At 33.6% G+C, this 20,266-nt stretch overlaps 1 protein-coding gene across 12 annotated transcripts in view; it reads right to left on the reverse strand.

Annotated features, from left to right (window-relative positions):
• Positions 1-20,266, reverse strand: part of MBD5 (methyl-CpG binding domain protein 5) — a 383,463-nt gene that overhangs the window by 51,729 nt on the left and 311,468 nt on the right. For 11 of the 12 annotated variants that reach the window (XR_002780142.1, XR_002780140.1, XR_002780157.1 and 8 more), the window contains 3 exons: positions 14,538-14,711; positions 4,267-4,940; positions 512-614 (listed from right to left, as the gene is read on the reverse strand). Coding sequence is in view for 8 of the 12 variants with exons in the window: in XM_023530258.1 (XP_023386026.1) it covers positions 512-614; positions 4,267-4,379 (216 nt within the window). In the remaining 4 variants the exon portion in view is untranslated. The remainder of the gene's footprint in view (positions 1-511; positions 615-4,266; positions 4,941-14,537; positions 14,712-20,266) is intronic. The other variant, XM_023530260.1, reaches the window with a different exon arrangement.

A 20,266-nucleotide genomic window follows, 5' to 3' on the forward strand; every position in this document is an offset into this window, starting at 1 on the left:
GAGAACAATGACCTGTTTCTATAGTAAATAATATTTTCTATTTTAAAATGACTTTACTTTCTACCTTGCAAAGGAGTAAAACAATTTCATGTTTAGACTGGGAAGGTTCAGATTTGTCATTTTAGAAACATTTGTGGCAGATTTATCAACACCCGTGCTAAAAATAACATTGCAGATTGAGCAGTTATAGCAGGAAAAGAAAATATTGCACTATTAAATGGAAAGCATAGGTATAACTCTAATAAAAAAGTACAAAAGAGATTTTAATGAAACATTTAATATGAATATATGTTTGTCACCTTGGAATATGACTCTGGGATTTGAACTATTTTCCATAATCATTAAGCATTCCAAAATGCATGCAAAAAAATATCTAATTAGATAAAGACTTCAAAATGCCTATGCGATTGGAGAAGTAATATAAAAATGAAGTGCCAAGTGAGAAAAGCAAATATATGAAACACCTAAAAAATAAAAAAAACTGCCGAGAGATCTGTTGTGAAATTGTTACCTTGGGAAGAATAAGAGGACACTCCAAGCCACACTTGCATGTTCCGTCAGTAAGCAGGTATGTTTTAACCTGCTCCAAGCAAGATAACAAAGACCCACTGGGACTGTAAAAATAGTTTAAAAAAACATCAGGAAATAATTCTGACTATACATATTATATGAAAAAAGGCATAATTTATAGTCTTGCTGTCCTTCACAGGATAATATTTTCCTACTAAGGAAAAGCATTTTCTTTGTCAATATTATGTTAGCTACTAAATGATAGCCTTTAGCACTATCACTCTTCCTTTTGAACCAAAATATTTCTCAGAAAAATACAGATCTTCATAGAAAATTAAATAAAAGTATTTTGAAAACCAAGAGTGGACTAGGATGGGGAAAATGCTATTCTTAAGAAAGGACAGAAGCAGGCAAGAAAGGAATAAGAAAACTACATGAAAGTAGTCATTACCATTTTAAACCAGAAGAGCTAATTTTAAAGCTATTTGAGGAAAAACTGAAATTTAGAAACACACTGGAGGTCAAACCAAAAGGCACTAACTGTACAAAAGGTGGAGCTAGCCAGTTCCTTTAATCTTGGAGTCTAGAACCAAGTTGTTTCTATATAAAAACAGGTTCCTTTATTTCTCCCTAACCCGTTTGTTTCTTTGAAGATAGATCAGTGTGGCTCAACTCAAATTACAGTGAAGAGCCAAACCTCAATGACAGGGAGGAGCCAAGCAGAGTTGACAAGGGATGGGGAACTGGGAACTCTTGAGCAAACCGGGTTTTAGGTGGCAGAAAGGTGGCAGAAAGGTGCCTTGCCAGTCTTCTGGCTCGTAAATAGGTAGTGTTCTCAATGTTATTACTCTTTAGGTCACAAAAGTCAGTACGATATGTGAATCATGATCAAGTTCACGTCTATAGATTAAGTACTAATTCAGATGACAGGATAAGTCTTTGATTTTTATTTATAATGAAGGTTGTTTAAAATAGGCAATTTGCATTTTAGGACTTCAATATTTTTAAAATATTGAACTTACAACCTTAAAAGTTATTATATACTTTTCATTCAAGAATATCTTTTATCTATGACTATTTGCCAAAACCTTTGCTTAAGCCTTCCGATCAAATTTGGATTTGATCAGAAATAATACTGTTTCGTAAACAAAGCATCACACTACTAGAGGTAGACTATTCTGCTCTATAAAAACACGGGTAGTAGTTTTGTATCTACAAATGAACCAATTTTAAGATGCAATTCATATTTTATTTATGGACAGTCACATAACTGACTTACGCATGTAGAAAATCTCAATTAAAACCCTCAACTTTGTCAACTCATTCATTCATTTCTTTAGGCTAACAATTTTTTTCAGATGATCTGTAAAGAATAATAATAACTCTCATATTATAAACCTCAGTGGTAGGGGCCAGATGTTTTCAGGGGGTTGTTGATTTAAATGTAACAAAATCTCCAAATAGTTATCATGTGAGAAATTCATGTGTCGTGAAAAGAAACTGCCTAACATTTTATAGTTCAACAAAGTATACAGACTGAATCTTAGAGAAGTCTAACTGTAAAATTAAACCTGAAGACAAAAGTTCCTGAATTCTACTGAGTACTCCACACACTAAAAATACTTCCTTCTCAATCAGTCAGTTGGGTTCTTTCCTTCAGTTGTACCTCTTTAATTAACTTTTTTGGAGTAATAATTAACATAAAAAATAGTTACGAGTCTTATGGCAATAGATAAAGCTTAGAAGATTGGAAGCAGGTAGGAAATTGAACATGTAGCCTCAATGCCTCCTTGAGGCAGGAGCAGCTGGAGACTAAACTAAAAATTACAAGCAAACCGCACATTGAGAAGGGAGCTACAGAAGGATGGCTAGCCTCCTATGTATGTTCAAGCAGAAATTTAACTAGTTATACACAAACAAATCAAACCCATGCTGGCTTAATTTATTTGAAGGTGTTTTACCTTGTCTGGCAAAGTTCGTTTCTAAAATAATTCTTATCATGCAGACATGGATTTGGAGAACTCACACTAACAGATAGCGAAGTCTACTTAGATTTAGAAAATCATGAACAAGGGAACTGACAGCTTCCCAGACTTAACTTGGTTTAACTGAATTTTCAGCAATCTGAAAAGCTGATTTATCTTTCATAGAAATTAAGAGAAAGTAAAATAAAATTTCTCAAGTGTTTCGAGTCAGTTGCTCTAAACTAAATATATATTTGCTCCTTACAGACTAGAACAGTCATAAATATGAATAACACTAATATCTTGCTAAATTATATTAATAACAAAGTATTTCTGGCAGTTTGTTAACAACATTGACAATAGGACCACTTGGAGAAAGTTAACCCATGTGTCCATCTTATCTACCATGGAACAGGCTCCACATTCCCTGCTTTCTTATACCTTCACTCCAATTCATATAGAGCAGTGGTTCTCAACAATTTGGCACCAGAAACCGGTAATCTAAAGCCTGATGATCAGAGGTGGAGCTGAGGTGGTGATGCTAGTGCTGGGGAGTGGCTGCAAATACAGATGAAGCTTTGCTCTGCTCTGCCTCTGCTCTTCTCCCGCTGTGAGACCCGGTTCCTAACAAGACTTGGACAAGTACTGGTCCAGGGCCCAGGGGTTGGGGACCCCTGACACAGAGCACGTCTTTGATATTACAGAAACAAAAAACTAATGTGCAAAAGAGTTTCAATTGGTAATTAAGTTTACCTCAAGAATCACCTTACACAGAACAAACAAATCCAGGACAGAATCTGAAATGACTTTTGATTTGTCATGGCATGAAATCATTTGTGTTTATATAATGGAAAATACTTCATTCACAAACATACATCTTTGTACAAAAGGAGAATTCTGTTGAAACAGAGATACAAATAATTGCACTGATAATAATAGCATTAATGTAATGATGCAATGTTGTATCTTTTAAAAAGTTCTAAGTCTATTTCTAATAGTTTTTATTATTACATAACAAGGAATGATTTATGGTATCCTAACTTTTCATATACTTACTGATAAACTACAGAGTAAGGAACTTAGGTGTCCATTAACTAATAATAAGACTGAAACTTCTTGCCAACCGTTGTAATTTCACTCAATTTATTCTACAATATATATAGGCCATCAAAATGTAAAAGAGCAGTCATTTGCATTTTGTTTGTATGATTTTTACATGTGAGATGAAGAGCCAATTCCATCATGACTTTTTCTTTTTTATTATTAAATGCAAGAGAATAAAATAAAATCTGCACAGAAAAAATAGGGAAATTATATTTACTTAACATTAGGCATTAAGAAGTCTAATAATTATAACTGACTATAGATAAAATACATTCCCCCTTACATCAGAAAAGCCAAGTGAAACATTATAAAGGACAGAATAATCATGTCAAGAGACATTGAGCCTATTTCCAGTATTCTACATTCTCCTGTGAATGTGGCAATGATGCCTGTGTTTCTTCTAGAAATCTTCATATTTTTCTTTATCCTTGTTACAGAGATAAGCAGAATGACATCTTATATAAACACAAATACTGCATAAAAATTCTCTCTTATAATCTAAGGCAATTTACATTGCAAAACAGTACAGAATAAAAACACCTGAATATTTCTAGCACAAAGATTTTTATTCACATTTATTTGAGATGCTGTCAGTCTCGATATTTTGCTTCCTCAGAGAAACAGACTTTACCTCCTTAATTTTGGGACTGCAAACTTGGAGGTAAAACAGGTAATAATAAGGGCTCACCTGACATAAAGCACTCCATTTTGATCCACTCGGCGCTGCCAACCCACTGGAACTTGTATAGCTGGAAGACCTCCATCCTTGTCCCCTCCGTCACACTCCTTGCCTCCATTCATTTTCTGTGTCTGCTTGGGACTCTCCAAAGATATCAGCAATAAGACGATATCCTTATATTACAGTGCATGATGGCCTTCAAAAATGGCCAATGCAGCACAGTTGTTCCCAGACTGCACAAAATGCATTGGGGAGCTCGAGCTCAGTTTGGAACCAAGTCCTTGAAATCTGCCATTGTGGAAAAAATCAGTTTCCCATTATAATCTACATTAAATAATCAATGTTTAATTCCTAAGGATGGTCTACATGGGTAAAAAGGAGTGCTTCTGACTAAGGAAAATCATATTCACCAATGCTGGTACCTGTCTGAAGTAGGAGAGGGGAGGAGTGTAAAGTTTTTAGTTCAACATTTTGTTTTGAACTTTGATGCTGGACCAAAATAACCTCTATTGTTTAGAAACCGGTCTCATTTTTATAGTGCGAGTTGGTTAATATTTCCAGGTACTACCCGCCTTCATAGGCCACATTCTTTAAACTTTTTCTTCATCTTCCAATCTGAATCCAAGATGTTGCAGGTTGGGTCATCTGATGTTTTCATGTCTTTAAAATTCCAATAATGTAGCCTGAAACATATGTAAATATGTAAACTGTATACTTATTGTTGAAAAACTGATAACCTCTACACTTTTAAAAACAGAATAAACTGTCTGCTAAGTGTACCAAACCACTTTGATGTCCTCTGTTATGACAAATTCAACTTGTTTTCTCTATCTATTTGATCCACATATTCCAGTTAAAACAATTTGCTTGTTCTTCACTACATGCAACTTTCTACTTATTAGAGAGACCCATAATTATGGCTTCACTCGCACACACACACACACGCAACACACATATGCGCGCACACACACACTCCTTCTAACCCACAATAATATATATATATATCAAAACCTCTTATGAACTGAAAACAGGAAAGTTATGCTAATCAAATCACATTTGGTTACTCCTTAATTCCACACATTCCTATGATTTACTTTTCTTTTCTAATTATCATATTTGTCCAAAGAAAACGTTTCTTCTTTTTGAAGAGCAAATTAAAAGGAAATAAACTTACGGTACATTTCCAAATATAAGAGATGTTTTTTCCCCACTGATCTTGAATATAAGAGTGGGAATTGCTTTATAGTTAAGGTGTCTAAGCTCCCTTCTATACGCGGTACTCTCTTAATTCCTTTACCGAGTCACAAGGTTCTATTTGGAGAGGACATACTGGCTTAAAACAGCAGCAATCAATGCTAGTGTGGAATGCTTACAAGAGGTTATCTTAATGGAAGTGTTAAATAAAAAAGATGGCAAATAAATTTATAAAAGACTTAGTAAGTAATCCTTGTGGAGGATATTATGCCACAGTTGCTAGCATTATTTGTTGTGGTAAACAAGCCTTTTTATAATCATTTAATATATAGCGTGTGATTACATTGTGGGACTCATGAAACTATAGTAAAGGATGAATGAAAAAAATGTTCTAGTGTTATATGAGTGCAACTTGTGGTGTATGATAAAAATTTTCAATGATAGCATTAACCACAGATTCAAAAAATGTATCTCAAACAACTTAAATGGAAGTGAAGGTGATATGCTCTGGAAAAGTGTTAAATGACTTAAGATTCATATGGAAGTATTAAAACTGTTTCGAAAAATTTAAATAAAAAAGTTAATATTTTATATATGTTTAAATATGTATGTATAATAATCAACAAATTAAACAGGGTAAGTAGGCATATAACTACTTAATCTACATTCCTAAAAGTCTACATACTTAAGTTAGCCTCGAGCCTTTTTTTGGATCTCTTCATTGGGAAAGCAGGAGAATGCCTTATAGTAAAGGGCATCATATGTTCAGGCATATATCTTATTTGTACCCTTGGTTCTGAGGCAGATTAAAGGTGTTGTAATGAAGCATATACTCATTTAGCTGAAAGTTGGAAACCATGGGTATGGGTGTGAGAAACACTGGCAGGCAATGGAAAAAGTAGCAACAACTTACTGGGAAAAATGTGGGGTATAAAGAAGAGTGCCAAGTAGTACCATTCACAATGGTGTCTCAAGCTGATAATTTGCATTGTGGGCTGACTCCTCTGTGTCTATGCTTCTCACAGAAATGACCCACTTTGCAGGGGTCATTTCTGTGTCCCATCCACTGCACCTTCAACCATGTTGATCATGTATATGTTTATTCATATTTAACAGTTAGTGAGCAACTATTATGTACTCAGTACTATCCTATGTACTGTAGTACAAAGATGGTAAGACACCACTTTATCCAAAGCCCAGTGTAATGTTTGGTACTTAAGAGCTGCTCAGTGTGGAAGGACAGAAAGGAAAGAGGGAGGGATGGAGGATGAAAGAGGATGGAAAGAGTAAGGGAGGGTCAGTCCTTCTTTCTCATTGAGTTCCCAGCCTCATGGAGTACCCAGCCCTAGTGAAAGATGTGAAAGAGGTGTGAATTTTCTGCGGTTTATCAAAGGTTTATCAAATAACAACACACTCTGATGACCGAACCTGTTTTTTTAAAGGTCCCTTTTTATAGTCACTTTGTTACCTCACTTTTCCTAAAAAACAACAACCCCCCCCCCCAAAACACGCCTTTAGTGGTCTCTGATCATTAGATTGGACCAGCTGTCATTTTTCCTACTTTTTTTTTTTTTTTTGGTCAGCCTGCTCTTGCATGTGACTCTGTCTTCCTCGAGACTGGCTGGCTTGTTCCATTCAGTAATTTGTGGATCTGCCAGATAATAACATTGGAGTGATTTCTGCCAAATGTCTCCCTCAGATTTCAGCAACTGAAATATAAATATCTGATGGCTGGGTTTTACTTAAACCAGAAGTTCTAAAAGCATGTTCATGAGACAACATCGTGATAGTCAGTAACATCTGGCAACTTGTCAGAAATGCAAATTCACAGGCCAGACCCCAGACTTACTGAATTAGAAACTCTGGGGGGCAATCTGTTTTTCTAACAAGAGTGGTAGGTGATTCTGATGCATGCTCAAGTTTGAGACTGGCTTAGACTAATGCCCCTGACTCCCTTCCCTGGACATGACCGGTTTTATATCTCCAAACCTTATAGGCAGCCAGCCCTCTACTTCATTTTGTCTCTGGGAGGATCTTTCTTTTTTTTTTGTGGATACTTCCGCCTTCTAGAGGCAGTTTGATTATAAGGGCTTTAAAAACCCTTCCTAGAGCAGAGTCCAGTAACTATATAGTTATCATTTATTTATCTGTAAGCGGCACTAATTTTCTCAACATTCAGTTCGTGAATTTGGAAAACGCAGAGAAGTTTGAAGATGAAAATAAAATTGAACTGTAATTTTACTGCTGAATACTAACCACTGTAAACATAGATGTACCTTCTTTCAACCACTGATTTCAGAAAATCTTAAAAGCATACCTTAAAAAAAAGTTTAATATCATAAATAATAAAGTACCATTCCAAATTCATGATGTAAGCATTTTGTCAGTTCTAATTATTTTTTAAAGTAAAGACTTAGAAAACATTAAGAGGAAGTTAAATACTACCCCCCCAACACCCTAATTTCCTTTTTAGTTTTAGACCCCTCCCTTGAACCCTGGAGGCAACCACTATCACTGGTTCTGGTCTGCATCCTTCCAGGCTGTGTTTTCATGTGTTTATTCCTTATATGTGTATATGTGAACAATATTTGGTACAGTTTTATGTGTTTTAAAATTTTACATAAATACTATTATACATATATATCATTCTCCAACTTGCTTTTAAAATTCGACATTGTTTTGAAAGCTATCTTTGTTGAGATATATTGATCTATCTCTGTTGCAGATACATTGATCCAATTCATTAATATTTAACATCTAAATAGCATTCTATCATATGATTATACAACTATTCATCTATTAGTAGATCAATCATATTAATGTTTGTATGTAGAGTCTGCACATTTTCAACTTTACAGGCATTGCCAAATTGTTCTCCAAAGTAGTTGTACTGATTCCAATTTTTTTCTGTGTATAAAATGTGTCCTTTTCCTTTAAATATTGAGTCATTACCACTTTGTACTTTATTTTTCTCCTGAGTATTTTATGATATGGCAGTAAATTTTTTTTTTTCAAAATATGGCTTTTGATTGCTGGATAGACTTTTCTTGGATAGATGTATATAAATTACTTAATTACATAGATTTTTCTCCCAAATTCTCACAATTACAAATAAATCTGAGATAAATATTCCTACATATAAATCTATGATCATTTTGATAATTCATTTATAATTATTTGTTAAAACAGAATTGCATAAATCTAGGGCCCTTCACAAATTTCTTAAGGTGCCAGAAGGGTAGTTTTAAGAAAGCATTTCAGGCTATACTTCTCAAATGTTTGAAACCCATGCAAGCCCTCTATTGTGAAATATTAAAATCTATTCTTCATGCTTCCAAGATTCTGATAACTTTATCTTCTATGCAAACCCATCATTTAAGATTTAGCCAAGCTTTTTTATAGTTTGTATAAAATAAACAACAGTCCTCTTTTCTAATTTTTATAAATTTAACATAAAAGCTACATATCTACAATATTTTCCAGTCACGTCCCCTAAGGATTGCATTATGACCCACCTTGTTTATATGGCTTGGTTTAAGCCCAACAGATACAGGTTAATACAGAAACAATAATGTAATATGAAAGGCACCTCCATTTCACTAATATTCTGGATCAGGAATAGATCTTATATTTAGGACATAATTTGAATTTATTTCACAAACAGTTTTGGTAGCACTAATAAGGAAATTCAAAAAGTGGTGTGTGTGTATGTATGTGTGTGTTCTAAGGAGAATATATGTCACAATTTTACCACTGTTTTCATTTCCTTCTTTCTTTCAATATGCAAATTACTCTATGAGAATTTGCTTTTGGTGACTTGAATTTTAGTGACTTGATTTACTTCTTTACATTGGCTTTTTCTGACCATGAAGAATTCTAATTAGAGGTTACCTCCTCAGAGAGACTATATTGTAAACCCTAGGTACTCTCTCACATTTTGTTAATTCACTGATTCCTCTTATTATCTGATTTTTTTCTTATCATTTATTTGTTTATTGACTATCCCCACAGGAATGTAAATTCCTGTAGGGCAGGAATCTTGTCTCTCTAGGACCCTTCTATATTCACAGTTTCTGGTATTGTACTTATTCTATTGCAGGTGCTTAAATACTCTCTGAAGACTATGCATATTCTCATTAGTCAACATAATTTTATATTCCGATTTTTACCATGAAGGCTCATAAAGTTTTAGCAATATGCATCTAAAATGAAAAAGAGTTTTTAAAAGAAGCCAGTAGAAGCCAATGAGTTTGTATTGTGAAAAAATACAAAAAAGATTTTTGCTCTAGATTTGTCCCTAATAATCTCATAATCTGAGTGATAATTTTTGTGTAGAAAAAGTATGATAGAGCTTCTAACAAAATTCTAACTTCATACTTTATTTGTAAAGTGCATCAGTTTTATTTATTGGGGTATATATAAGTGGTATATATATATATGTATATATATATTGGGGTATATATAAGTTTATATATACATATATATATATTGGGGTATACATATATATTGGGGTATATATAAGTGGTATATATATGTATATATATATTGGGGTATATATAAGTGGTATATATATATATGAATATATATATATACACATATACATACTTCCATTGAATTAATAAAGGAAACACTGAAATAAATGCAACAATATAAAAATTAAAATTAATGCAAGAGACCTTTTTCTCAATCTGCTTTACTGACATTCTTGTCAACCTAAGAATCAACTCACTATGCAATGTTAATGCAAATTTTAAAAGTTATACCCAAATACCACAAAGACTAAATATCAGAGAATATAACACCAGAAAAATAAGCAGATACTCTTCATAAATCTTCTGAGTAACATCAAACATAATAAATTCTTCTGAATAATGTCACACAAACTTAATTAATGGTAAAAATAATGAATTGATTTTTTGAACCATGTGATATTATGAGTAAATTCTATTGAAATGTTTATAACGGCATATCACACATTGATCTTGTGTTCAGTGGGGTTATTTGGATACACAGTAGCACAGAACGAATACTCAATGAACAATTAATTTATCAAGATGAGACTATGTAAATTGGGTAAAACACCAATATGGAAGTTATATAAACCTAAATAATCATTTATACTTTTTAATATTATGATTATAAACTTAGCTCATGAAATAAGTTACATAAAAAGTCCACTCCATTCCTACATTTGCAAGAGAGAACACCTCATGTTCTCCAATTGAGAATGAGCTCATGTAAAATCTACCTCTATGCTTAAATTCCAAAGCAATATGTCCACACAACGACAGATATGATTGGGTTAAAAAATGTCAGCATTAGCATTTTGGAGAGTAATGCTGAGTGACTATAACTTAATTATCATTTGATTCGGTAATAAATGGATATACACATAATCTTTCCATCATTATTAGTTAAATTAGGCTTGTTAGAGTAACCCTAAATGACATTTTCCCTTTTCAATTACCTTTCACCCATATATCAATAATTTAAACAGCTCCTTCAGAGCATTTAGCCAGCCCCCTCCATCCAACTTTCCCATCAGTTTCACCTTTCATCTATTTATGCAAGCTATGCATTTTTACTTATGAGCACACTTATCTTGCAGTTATATCTTCTTTCATTTTTTAAAAACCTTCCAATAGATCAGCCCTATTTTTACTCTGGTTATTATTCTCATTTGGTTCTTATCTTCACCGTGCAGCCACTTCTTCCAAAACATACCTCTCAGATACATCCTTTGTAAGAGATCTAAGCTCTGTCAGTCTCTCCTTACTCACTCCAAACTACCCACAGTACACTTATGTTTGTTGTATCAGGATACTTTAAAAACATCTTTCCTCTCCTGATCACTGAAGCTCTCTAGTTCCAGATGTACTTGCCCTTTCATTGCAGAAGAGTGTAAAAGTTCATGACCTGTACATGAGGGACCCCATTCATATAGGAAGCCTACATTTTTTCACATACACAAAAAATGGAATAGAGATAGGCTCCTGAGAGTCAGGCCAGTCCTCAGAATCAAGGTAACAAGCATCCTGGCCTATGTCCGACTATGGTCAGGAGGATTATCTATACCAGGCCATTTCTTGCTACTAAAGTCCGGCAACTCGTACATTCTAGTGACACAGAAGCCTTCAGAGAACTAAATGCTAAATGTAGAAGACTGCATTGGCTACAAATATTTTGTAGCTCCTTCCATCACGAAGTGGGATTTACTACTCTACACCTCTAGGCTGGCCTTGTGATTTGCTTTGAACAATGCAATATGGTGGATGTGATACTGTTCAAGTTGAGACTAAACCTCCAAAGGGCTTGCATCTTCTACTCCTGCTTCTTATAGTGCCATTGTCATATGAAAAATCTGATCTAGCCACCTCGAGGATGATAGATCATGTAGAGAGAGAGAAGTCGAGCTGGTCCGGCCAGTCCAGCTGAGGCCCCAGACATACAAGTGAACTCAACCAACATTGCCAACCCACAGAATCATGGGTATTATTTCAAATAGCCAAAAACTATACTGGAAACAAACTGAAAGTCTAAAATAGAGTCTTATTTAAATGTTACAGAATTGAGAAGCTATGTAGCTCTACCCTTTAATAGCTCATAACCTTGGGCAAGTTTTAAATTTTCTTTCCTTATAAAATGATCATAGAATTGTTCTGGGCATATAAATTAAAAGTCTTAAATCAGTATCCAGCACATCATAAATATCCAAATTGTTATCATTTATACATAGCTATTAAAATCATAATATTAAAATGTCCTAGGAAATTTAATAGCACTGGGAGAAGTCCATGATACTGTAAGCTGAAAAAAAAAACTACAAAATTGTGTAGATTATTACAAATCTTCATTTACAAAAGTGTTCCTATATACGTACATATAGGAATAAAATAGCACTATGCTCCCAGTGGTTGTCTCCGGGCAGTGAGAACATGAGTGATTTTTATTTTTTCATTGCTTTTTTGTAGTTTCAAAATTTTCTGTAATAAAAATATATTGACTCTATAATCAGAAAAAAAATTATTTCCAAAAACTTAAATGTTATATCTATAGAACAGCTAATTAATACTTTCTGATTCTCAAAAGCATTAGGGAAACTTTCTGTTAGAAATAGTTACAAGCTTTGTGCCTAGTATTATGCTATTATTACTCTTTGTTTTAGCCAAGTAAAGAAAAAGATATGGAAAGTCAGAAAGAATACTGCATTAACCTGGATGATCTAAATACTAGAAAGAAAAATTAAGGCTATCCGTTTGGTTATAAAATGCCTCAGGTGTCACTCTTAACTTTTCTGCTTCTCATAAGTTGTCTGATAAGGTCTTTCAAGAAGCAAAAAGAGGAAGATCATCTATCTCTGTGTGGACTCTAGAAAGAGGAGGCCAAAGTATACATACCATCTCCCATCCTGACTCTCTTGTTCTTCACTAAACCAACATCTATTTATCTCAGTTTACATGTCACTTCCTCAGGGAGGCCTTCCAGGTTTCCCTAATCTTTATTTGGCTTTCCAAGTCTATACTGGGTTCCCCTCGTTATTTCCCCATATAATATCCAGTAATTCGCATATATTACCACACATAACTGAGCTTTCTCTTGCCAGAGCACATAATGGCAAACAAAAACCAATTGAGACAGTTAACTTCAAGTTAAAGTTTCCCTTTGTGCCTTTAAAAATATAAAAAAGTGAAAAGTGAAGGTCTATAGGCATATGTAGAAAATGCTCACTATTCATTTTACCATCTTAAAAGCTAAAAAGTGAATAATCACCAGCTCCCAAACATATATCCTTAAGAAACAAAAACATTTAGAGTACTGTTTCAAAGTACAGTAATAAAAGAGAACACTTATGAACTAAATGATAAATTCACTATATTGAGGGAAAATTATTTATAATTTATTTCTATATATTAGTCATCAGTATAGTTTGCTATTTTTGTTTTTCTATAGTAGAGTAAAATTTCTTATAGAGAATATTTAGAAACATTGCTCTTAATCTATTTAAGAGTACACTAAGCAAGTTTGAGGGGTAATTTTCACAACTTATCCATGCATTACTGGTATTTTGGCTACTCAAAGTACATCTCAATATATATTGGCAAAATCACTGTTTAAAAATGATATACATTAATATTGTTTTTCCCCAAAACTGTACTAATGAAACAATTGTGAATTATGTCCATTTGGGGTTGTACAATTAACAACTAATATTTATATACTCCTACTTAGAAATGTTTAGCATTCTTCAATTCACCTGGCAATGATGTTAAGTTCCTACTCGGAGTAATCAGTTCTGTATAGAGATAACGAGACTCCTCAGTAACTTTGAAAATCGGGTTACTCTTAAAGTGAAAATAGGAAGATTCCTTAGCTATTGAAGAAACCCACCCAAAGACATTGTCTCTAAATAATTATAAATATCTAGGAACACTTAAGTCTAATCAACATCTCCAGCAAACATAACCAAATGTAAAAGATAACTAAAGTCTAATAAATTGTCTGACAAGGCCTCCCAAGAAGCAAGAGGAGAAAGATCATCTCTGTGTGGATTCTACAAAGGAGAGCCCAAAGCATACAATCTTTAAGCCCCACGAAATAAATGATCTTTTACTGTTGTCTGTGCAGCTTACCCAGCAGTAACAAAATGAGTAGATAATAATACCTGTAGATGTTTAGTGGTGTCATATCAAGTGTCTCAAGGAGACTACATACAGCATTTACCTGCTGACTGGAATACTGAGAGAGGCAGAGAAAATGTAGCGGCAGCCAAAGAAAATTTATGCACTAAATACTATGGTGGAGAGGAAGAGAGTTTCAGTATCACAAAATCAGGCATAGAGTATTTTAGAGAACATGTTGAAGAAAAATCTATAAAGCAAAATCTATAAAAAATAAAGTCTTCAATTTAACAAATAGGTAAGCAAAATATAGGACCAAGTTACAAAACAGGAAAGTTCTTGGTCAAATCCCACCTGTCAGAGTCAGTGCTTGACTTGAACCCATTTTGAGAATAATAATAAAAGTGAATTAATTGATAATATTCAAATCAAAATATTTCACTAAAAATTTTTCATTTCCTGCCTTACCTGAGAAACGGGACAATGTGGTAACACTAGGCCAACATTCGCGCCTTGCAGCAATTATCTGGAACGAAGCAGTGGCTGCTCCTTCAGTAAGGACTTGGCTCTCCAGTCCAGCGCACTGGCTTCCTGCTTCATTCCCACCAGCCTGGCCTCTGTAGGCACTTGGGTTTCCAGCCTCTGGAATAGAATGGACCTTGGGATAAGGCTTGAAGGGCTCACTTTTGGCCCTTGATGAGAGGTACAACTTATTACTTTGTTAAATGACTACTTAATTTATGCTTCAGTTTTTTCATCAGAGTGGAAGGTGAACTCTTAGTGAATCATCATGCATTATTAGTAGATGTAGGAGCACCAGTAAGCCAGCGAAAACCACAAGCACATAGTTAACGTTCTTAATGAAACTGAGTTGACTCTGGGACTGTGGTGATTCTTGAATTAGAGGAGGTAAAGGGTACGGAAAACTGTCATCCAACTTTAGTATACTGCCTTGCCTTCTTTCTTAGCACCATCGTCAGCAATATCACATTATTATTATCTAAGGAACTTATCTTAGGATCAAAGAATTATGAAACCAAATTGTACATTATATTATTAAGAATTATAAAATGCCATTGTTTTATTTTCTGATTTATATTATTATTTTCTTTTAGTAAATAAGAAAAGAAATTTTATAAGGAATTTCAAGAGTGCTTGAGACCTCACTCCTTACTCTATTTTCTTTTAGCCTTCAGAGACATTGACAAGGCTCTTCTTCAGCCTGGGTAAAATAATCCTTGCGACAATCTAGGATTGTGACAGTTCTCTTCCGACGGTCCTTGAACAACTTTCTGATTATCTGGTGGATTTCACAGGTGCTTTGATATCAAGTTAGTGACTTGGATACCAGGTACGTATATTTGAGTCAATGAAAATAAACAAATAGGTCACCCAGCTCATAAATTAATTTCTTGTAAATATAGATGTCCTGTGTCAGACACTAGAGCCCCATCACTCTTGAGCAATGAAAAAACCAATTTTTTAAATTGGAAGAGTATGGACCACATCTCAGGCCATAGTTACGCCACAGGATGCTCCTCCACCTTTGAGGTCCTTCCTGATAGCCAGCCTACTTTTTCTTTTTCTTTTTGATTTAGTGCCAAAGCAGGATAGGGAATGTGTAGGACACGGTGTAGCAGCATGCTTGAGCATGGCTCTTCTTCAGAAAGCAGCCAGAGAGACAAGCAGCAACTAAGAGATTTGGGGCCAAAGTTAAAAAACTACATTTCTATAAACCTGATATACTAAAGATACTACAGGCATTATATTTAAAATTTTAAGTATTTATTGGGCAACTACATGCATGGCACTGGATGGACAGTAGGAACCCAAACATAAAGAGAACACAGTCCCCTTCTCAGGGAGATCAGTGCCCAGGGGGTAGAGGGCGGGGAGTTGGGCAGTTAAGTAACCAGGTAATTACAACATTGAATGATACCAGCTAGGATAGGGCTAAGCATGGAGTGCTAAATGAGCACAAAGAAAGAGCTAGTGTAGTTTTCAGAGATCAGAGAAAGGGGTGTGTGTGTGTGTGTGTGTGTGTGTGTGTGTGTGTGTGTGTGTGAATACACCTAAAGTTACATAGACATTAGATAGGCCTGAGGAGACCTGAAATTTCGCCTAATCCATGCAAATGATTTAAGTTCCAGAAGTTTAATATTGAAGGTTTTTACATTTCTGTTTGGTAATAACAATTCCAATATTGTACTCATTTTTAGCTGGTAAACAAACATAAAGATCTCATTTTGTCAGATCTTTTAACCTTGAGATGTGATAAGTCATGAGGCATTAATGAGTATTTTCCACAGAAAGATCTGGATGCCTGCCTGATGCCTGAAATAGAAAATGATTACCAGACATCTAGATAAACAAATACTGTTTTCTAGAAGAAATACTATCAAAGAACAATGATTCATTTCAGTAAGAAAGTAATATTAGATGTGAATACATTCAAAGCAGAAGCTAAAAGAAGCAAGATATGGATGAGGGAGTCTTAGCTAATAGAAAGAGTAGTTCAAAACTATTTGGAAGTATATTCTTTAATAAAAAAAAGTCCATAGGTAATGAAAATAAGATGACTATTACACTAAAATTATTTTAGCCTAATGTATAAATAAAATCAGGTTACATTTATCTTATCATCTTTTGGAAACTGCACTGAGATTTTATACATGTATTAACTAATTTAATCCTTGTCACAACTGTGTAAGTGCTATCAGTTTTTTTTTTCTAGAGTTGAGAAAACTGAGATAGGAGAAATTAAGTAACTTTACCTTCTCTTTTCCTCTCTGATAATTTATACCCCCCTTTTCTACTTCATTTTTTTCTCCTTAGTACTTATCATTATCTAACATATTATATAATTTACTATTTACCTTATTATTGTCAGTTTCCTTGGATAAAAATGTAAGCTTCATAAATACATAGATATATCATCATAACAGACAAAAATCTACTATTTTTTTGCTTTAGATTTAATAGCTCCTTAAAGACTGGTTTTGTATCAAAACTTTTTTATTTCTCATAGCACAAAGTACAGAACCTTACACGGGCAGGAGCCAAAAATATTTGTTGAGTGAATGATGAGCACAATTAGTCAGTAAGCATATACTGAGCCCTGGCCATACTCAGCATTGCACTTATCACCATAAGATGGGGAAGTACAAAATACTATCAGTGTTCTCAAAGAATTTAACATTTAGGAATAGAAATAGGTAGAAGCATCAGGAATACCTAGGATACAAAATAAGAAGTTTTCACATTTCATTACTTCTATTCTTTAATCACCTAATGGGCACAAACACTCACCACTCCTCCTAAGACACTCTAGTATCTTGTTGCATTAAACTTTCTTGGAAATGCCAGGGCTATTCACAACTCTACTACTATGCATGTGTTTTTCCCTGGACTTAGAAAGATTTCCTCCCATTTTCTTAAAGCAACCTTCTGTTCTTTCACTAAACTCTAAGGACATCTCCTTCATGAAGCCCTATTCGGTTTCTTGCTTAGAGTGACTTGTTCATTCCTCTCTCATTCTACAGTGCTGTTTATGTAACAGCACTTACCGTACTGTGTTTGATCTACATTCATTTCATATATCTTTTTTCCTCTTTTAAAATTTTTTATTACAATTTTTTGACATAAAAGATGTATAGCACACATTTTACGAATAATAATAAAATATACAATACCCTTTATTGTAAATTTTAAATAGCTGGTTCATTCTCAGAGAATGTTTTTGATTTTTGCCCAACTCTTGAATATTAGCCAACTTATGTTGTAGGTTATGACTGAGTATAGTCTCAACATGAATAGTTAATATATATTTTTATTTACATTAATGAGTAAGATGAAAATAAAGCAGCTAAATCAATGATGAGAGTATTTCTTTCATGAATCATATAAAAGTTTTTATATACTGGAAGAATATTTTCTCCATTCTTTTGTAATGGCTATAGACATGATGCACTTTTAGGTTTAACTTACACAATTATTTACTCCATCACCTAACTATGAGTATGAAGGCCTAGAGTTATTGGGAGCTCCAAAAGAAAATATTCGTGAGAATAAAACCAAAATAGAGGAAGGAGGAACCAAAATACAGAAATGCAGCCAGTGAAAGTTTGGTGACATTGTTTTGGCCCCTGGATCCAGCCATACCCTGAGACATTCTGACTCTCTAGGTTTGTTACATGAGCCCCCTCCCCGCTGCCCCCAAAATCTTTTTGTTTCCCTTAATCTAATTTGAGTTGTGTTTCTCTTACTTTTAACTCAAGGAGACCTAGCTAATAAATTATGCATTCTCCCAAAAGGAGAACCTTTGAGTATTTGGTTAAGGAATTTGAACTTTGTGGAAATTCAGTATTCAATGATGCATAATTTATCATTGTATCTCCAGTGCCAAGTCCATTACCTATCACTTTGTAGGCCTTAAGTAAGTATTTGGTGTTTGAATGCCTGAATGTGTGTGCTTTTTTAAATTGAGGTCTTCTTTGAGTATTTTTTTATTTTTTATTTAAAAAATTTTTATTTTTCAGTTAGAGTTGACATTCAGTATTATTTTATATTAGTTTTAGGTGTACAGCATAGTGGTTAGACATTAATAATTGTTCCCTCTGACTAGCCTAGTACCGACCTGGCACTATACATACTTATGACCATATTATTGACTATATTCCCTATGCCATATGATTGCCAGATTTGGGGGGGAGGGACGGGGACTGGGTGAAAAAGGTGAAGGGATTAAGAAGTACAAATTGTTTTATATATATCTTTATAAAGTTTGTGGTTGCCAGACAATTTACCAGGTTCACGGTGTGCAAAGAGAGTGCTTTGAGTTGAATTATTTGTTTTTTTCACCTTTTAAAACAGTAAAGAACTTTTAATTCCCCTAAAATATAACCATAAATAGAAAAGTTCTTGTTAATAATATATTAAAACCACTCAGTCATACACAAAGCTAATTGCAGGTGTGCATTAAACTAAAATTAAATGGAGGTTGAATAGAATCACTTTTCTTATTTTATTTTCAGCACAATTTCTAGATTCAGAGAATGTCTCCTAGAAGAGTTCCTGGCACAAAGAAAATTACTTGTTGAATAAATAAATAAATGTCTGCATACAAACCATGTCATTAAATGCTAAATGGCATGGCATGAACTAAATATACTATAGGAACTCACAGATTAGGTAACAAATAATAGAGAGAACAGTGAACTAAGTGTTAAAAAGTTTGGTATCTGCAATTTTCTATCTGTATAACTTTGAGCAAGACACTTAACCTGGGCTTTAATTTTTCAATTTATAAAATTAATAGATTGGATCAAATGAGCAGTTTTAAAATTATTTTAGTTGTAGATCTTTCTTGTCTAATAAACTCTAAATGAAACCTCCATTATATATAACAGAAAAAGATTTGTTAGTAATAATTCATTTTATAAGATCAAATTATAGTATTATAAAAATCCATCAATAATTATAATGAACTATTGATTAATAAAAAGTGTAAAACCAAGGAACATGGGTGACCATTGCAATTTTAAATCAGCATCATTGACAAATTCATTTTGTTTTGGCTTTATAATATTGATACAATTCTCAATGTTAAAAAAACTACTGCAAATGGCAACATTTTTAAATTAGCTAATTTGGCTTTGGCAATATTAAGATCTTTGCTATTAAAATAGTCTAGAAGCTTGAAGAAGGAATAAAGAAAATCTTGTTTCCAAAACTGAATGATTATATCGATTCATTACTCATGTATCTGGTCATGAATACAAAATATGGGCAAGAATTACCCAAAACTTAAATTAAGCAAGTAATTTTCTTTAATATAATTTTATCACATTAATTTGCCATTGCGAAGCTGTTAAGGGGTGAAAAGAATACAGGCAAGAAGATGCTCCTACATTTTATTTGTATTTATTCAATGGAGCCTACATATGTTGCAGTAGTGTTCTTGTTTGCCTAATTTGATTGGATATATAATAATGGACTCAATTCTTTTAAAAGCCTAGCAAAAAACTTAAAAATAAAAATACTCATAAAAAGTTCAAATATCTAGTTAAAAATTACAAATATGTAGTTAAAAATAGCAAAGCTTTAGTCAGTAGTCCATAAAAATATAAACTAGCAGTACAGCTTATTTTTGTTTCATGATACGTTCATGTGTTACAATTTGGTATAACACACTTGAG

Source organism: Pteropus vampyrus, unplaced genomic scaffold (genome assembly GCF_000151845.1).
Source record: "Pteropus vampyrus isolate Shadow unplaced genomic scaffold, Pvam_2.0 Scaffold2, whole genome shotgun sequence".
Classification (NCBI taxonomy): domain Eukaryota; kingdom Metazoa; phylum Chordata; class Mammalia; order Chiroptera; family Pteropodidae; genus Pteropus; species Pteropus vampyrus.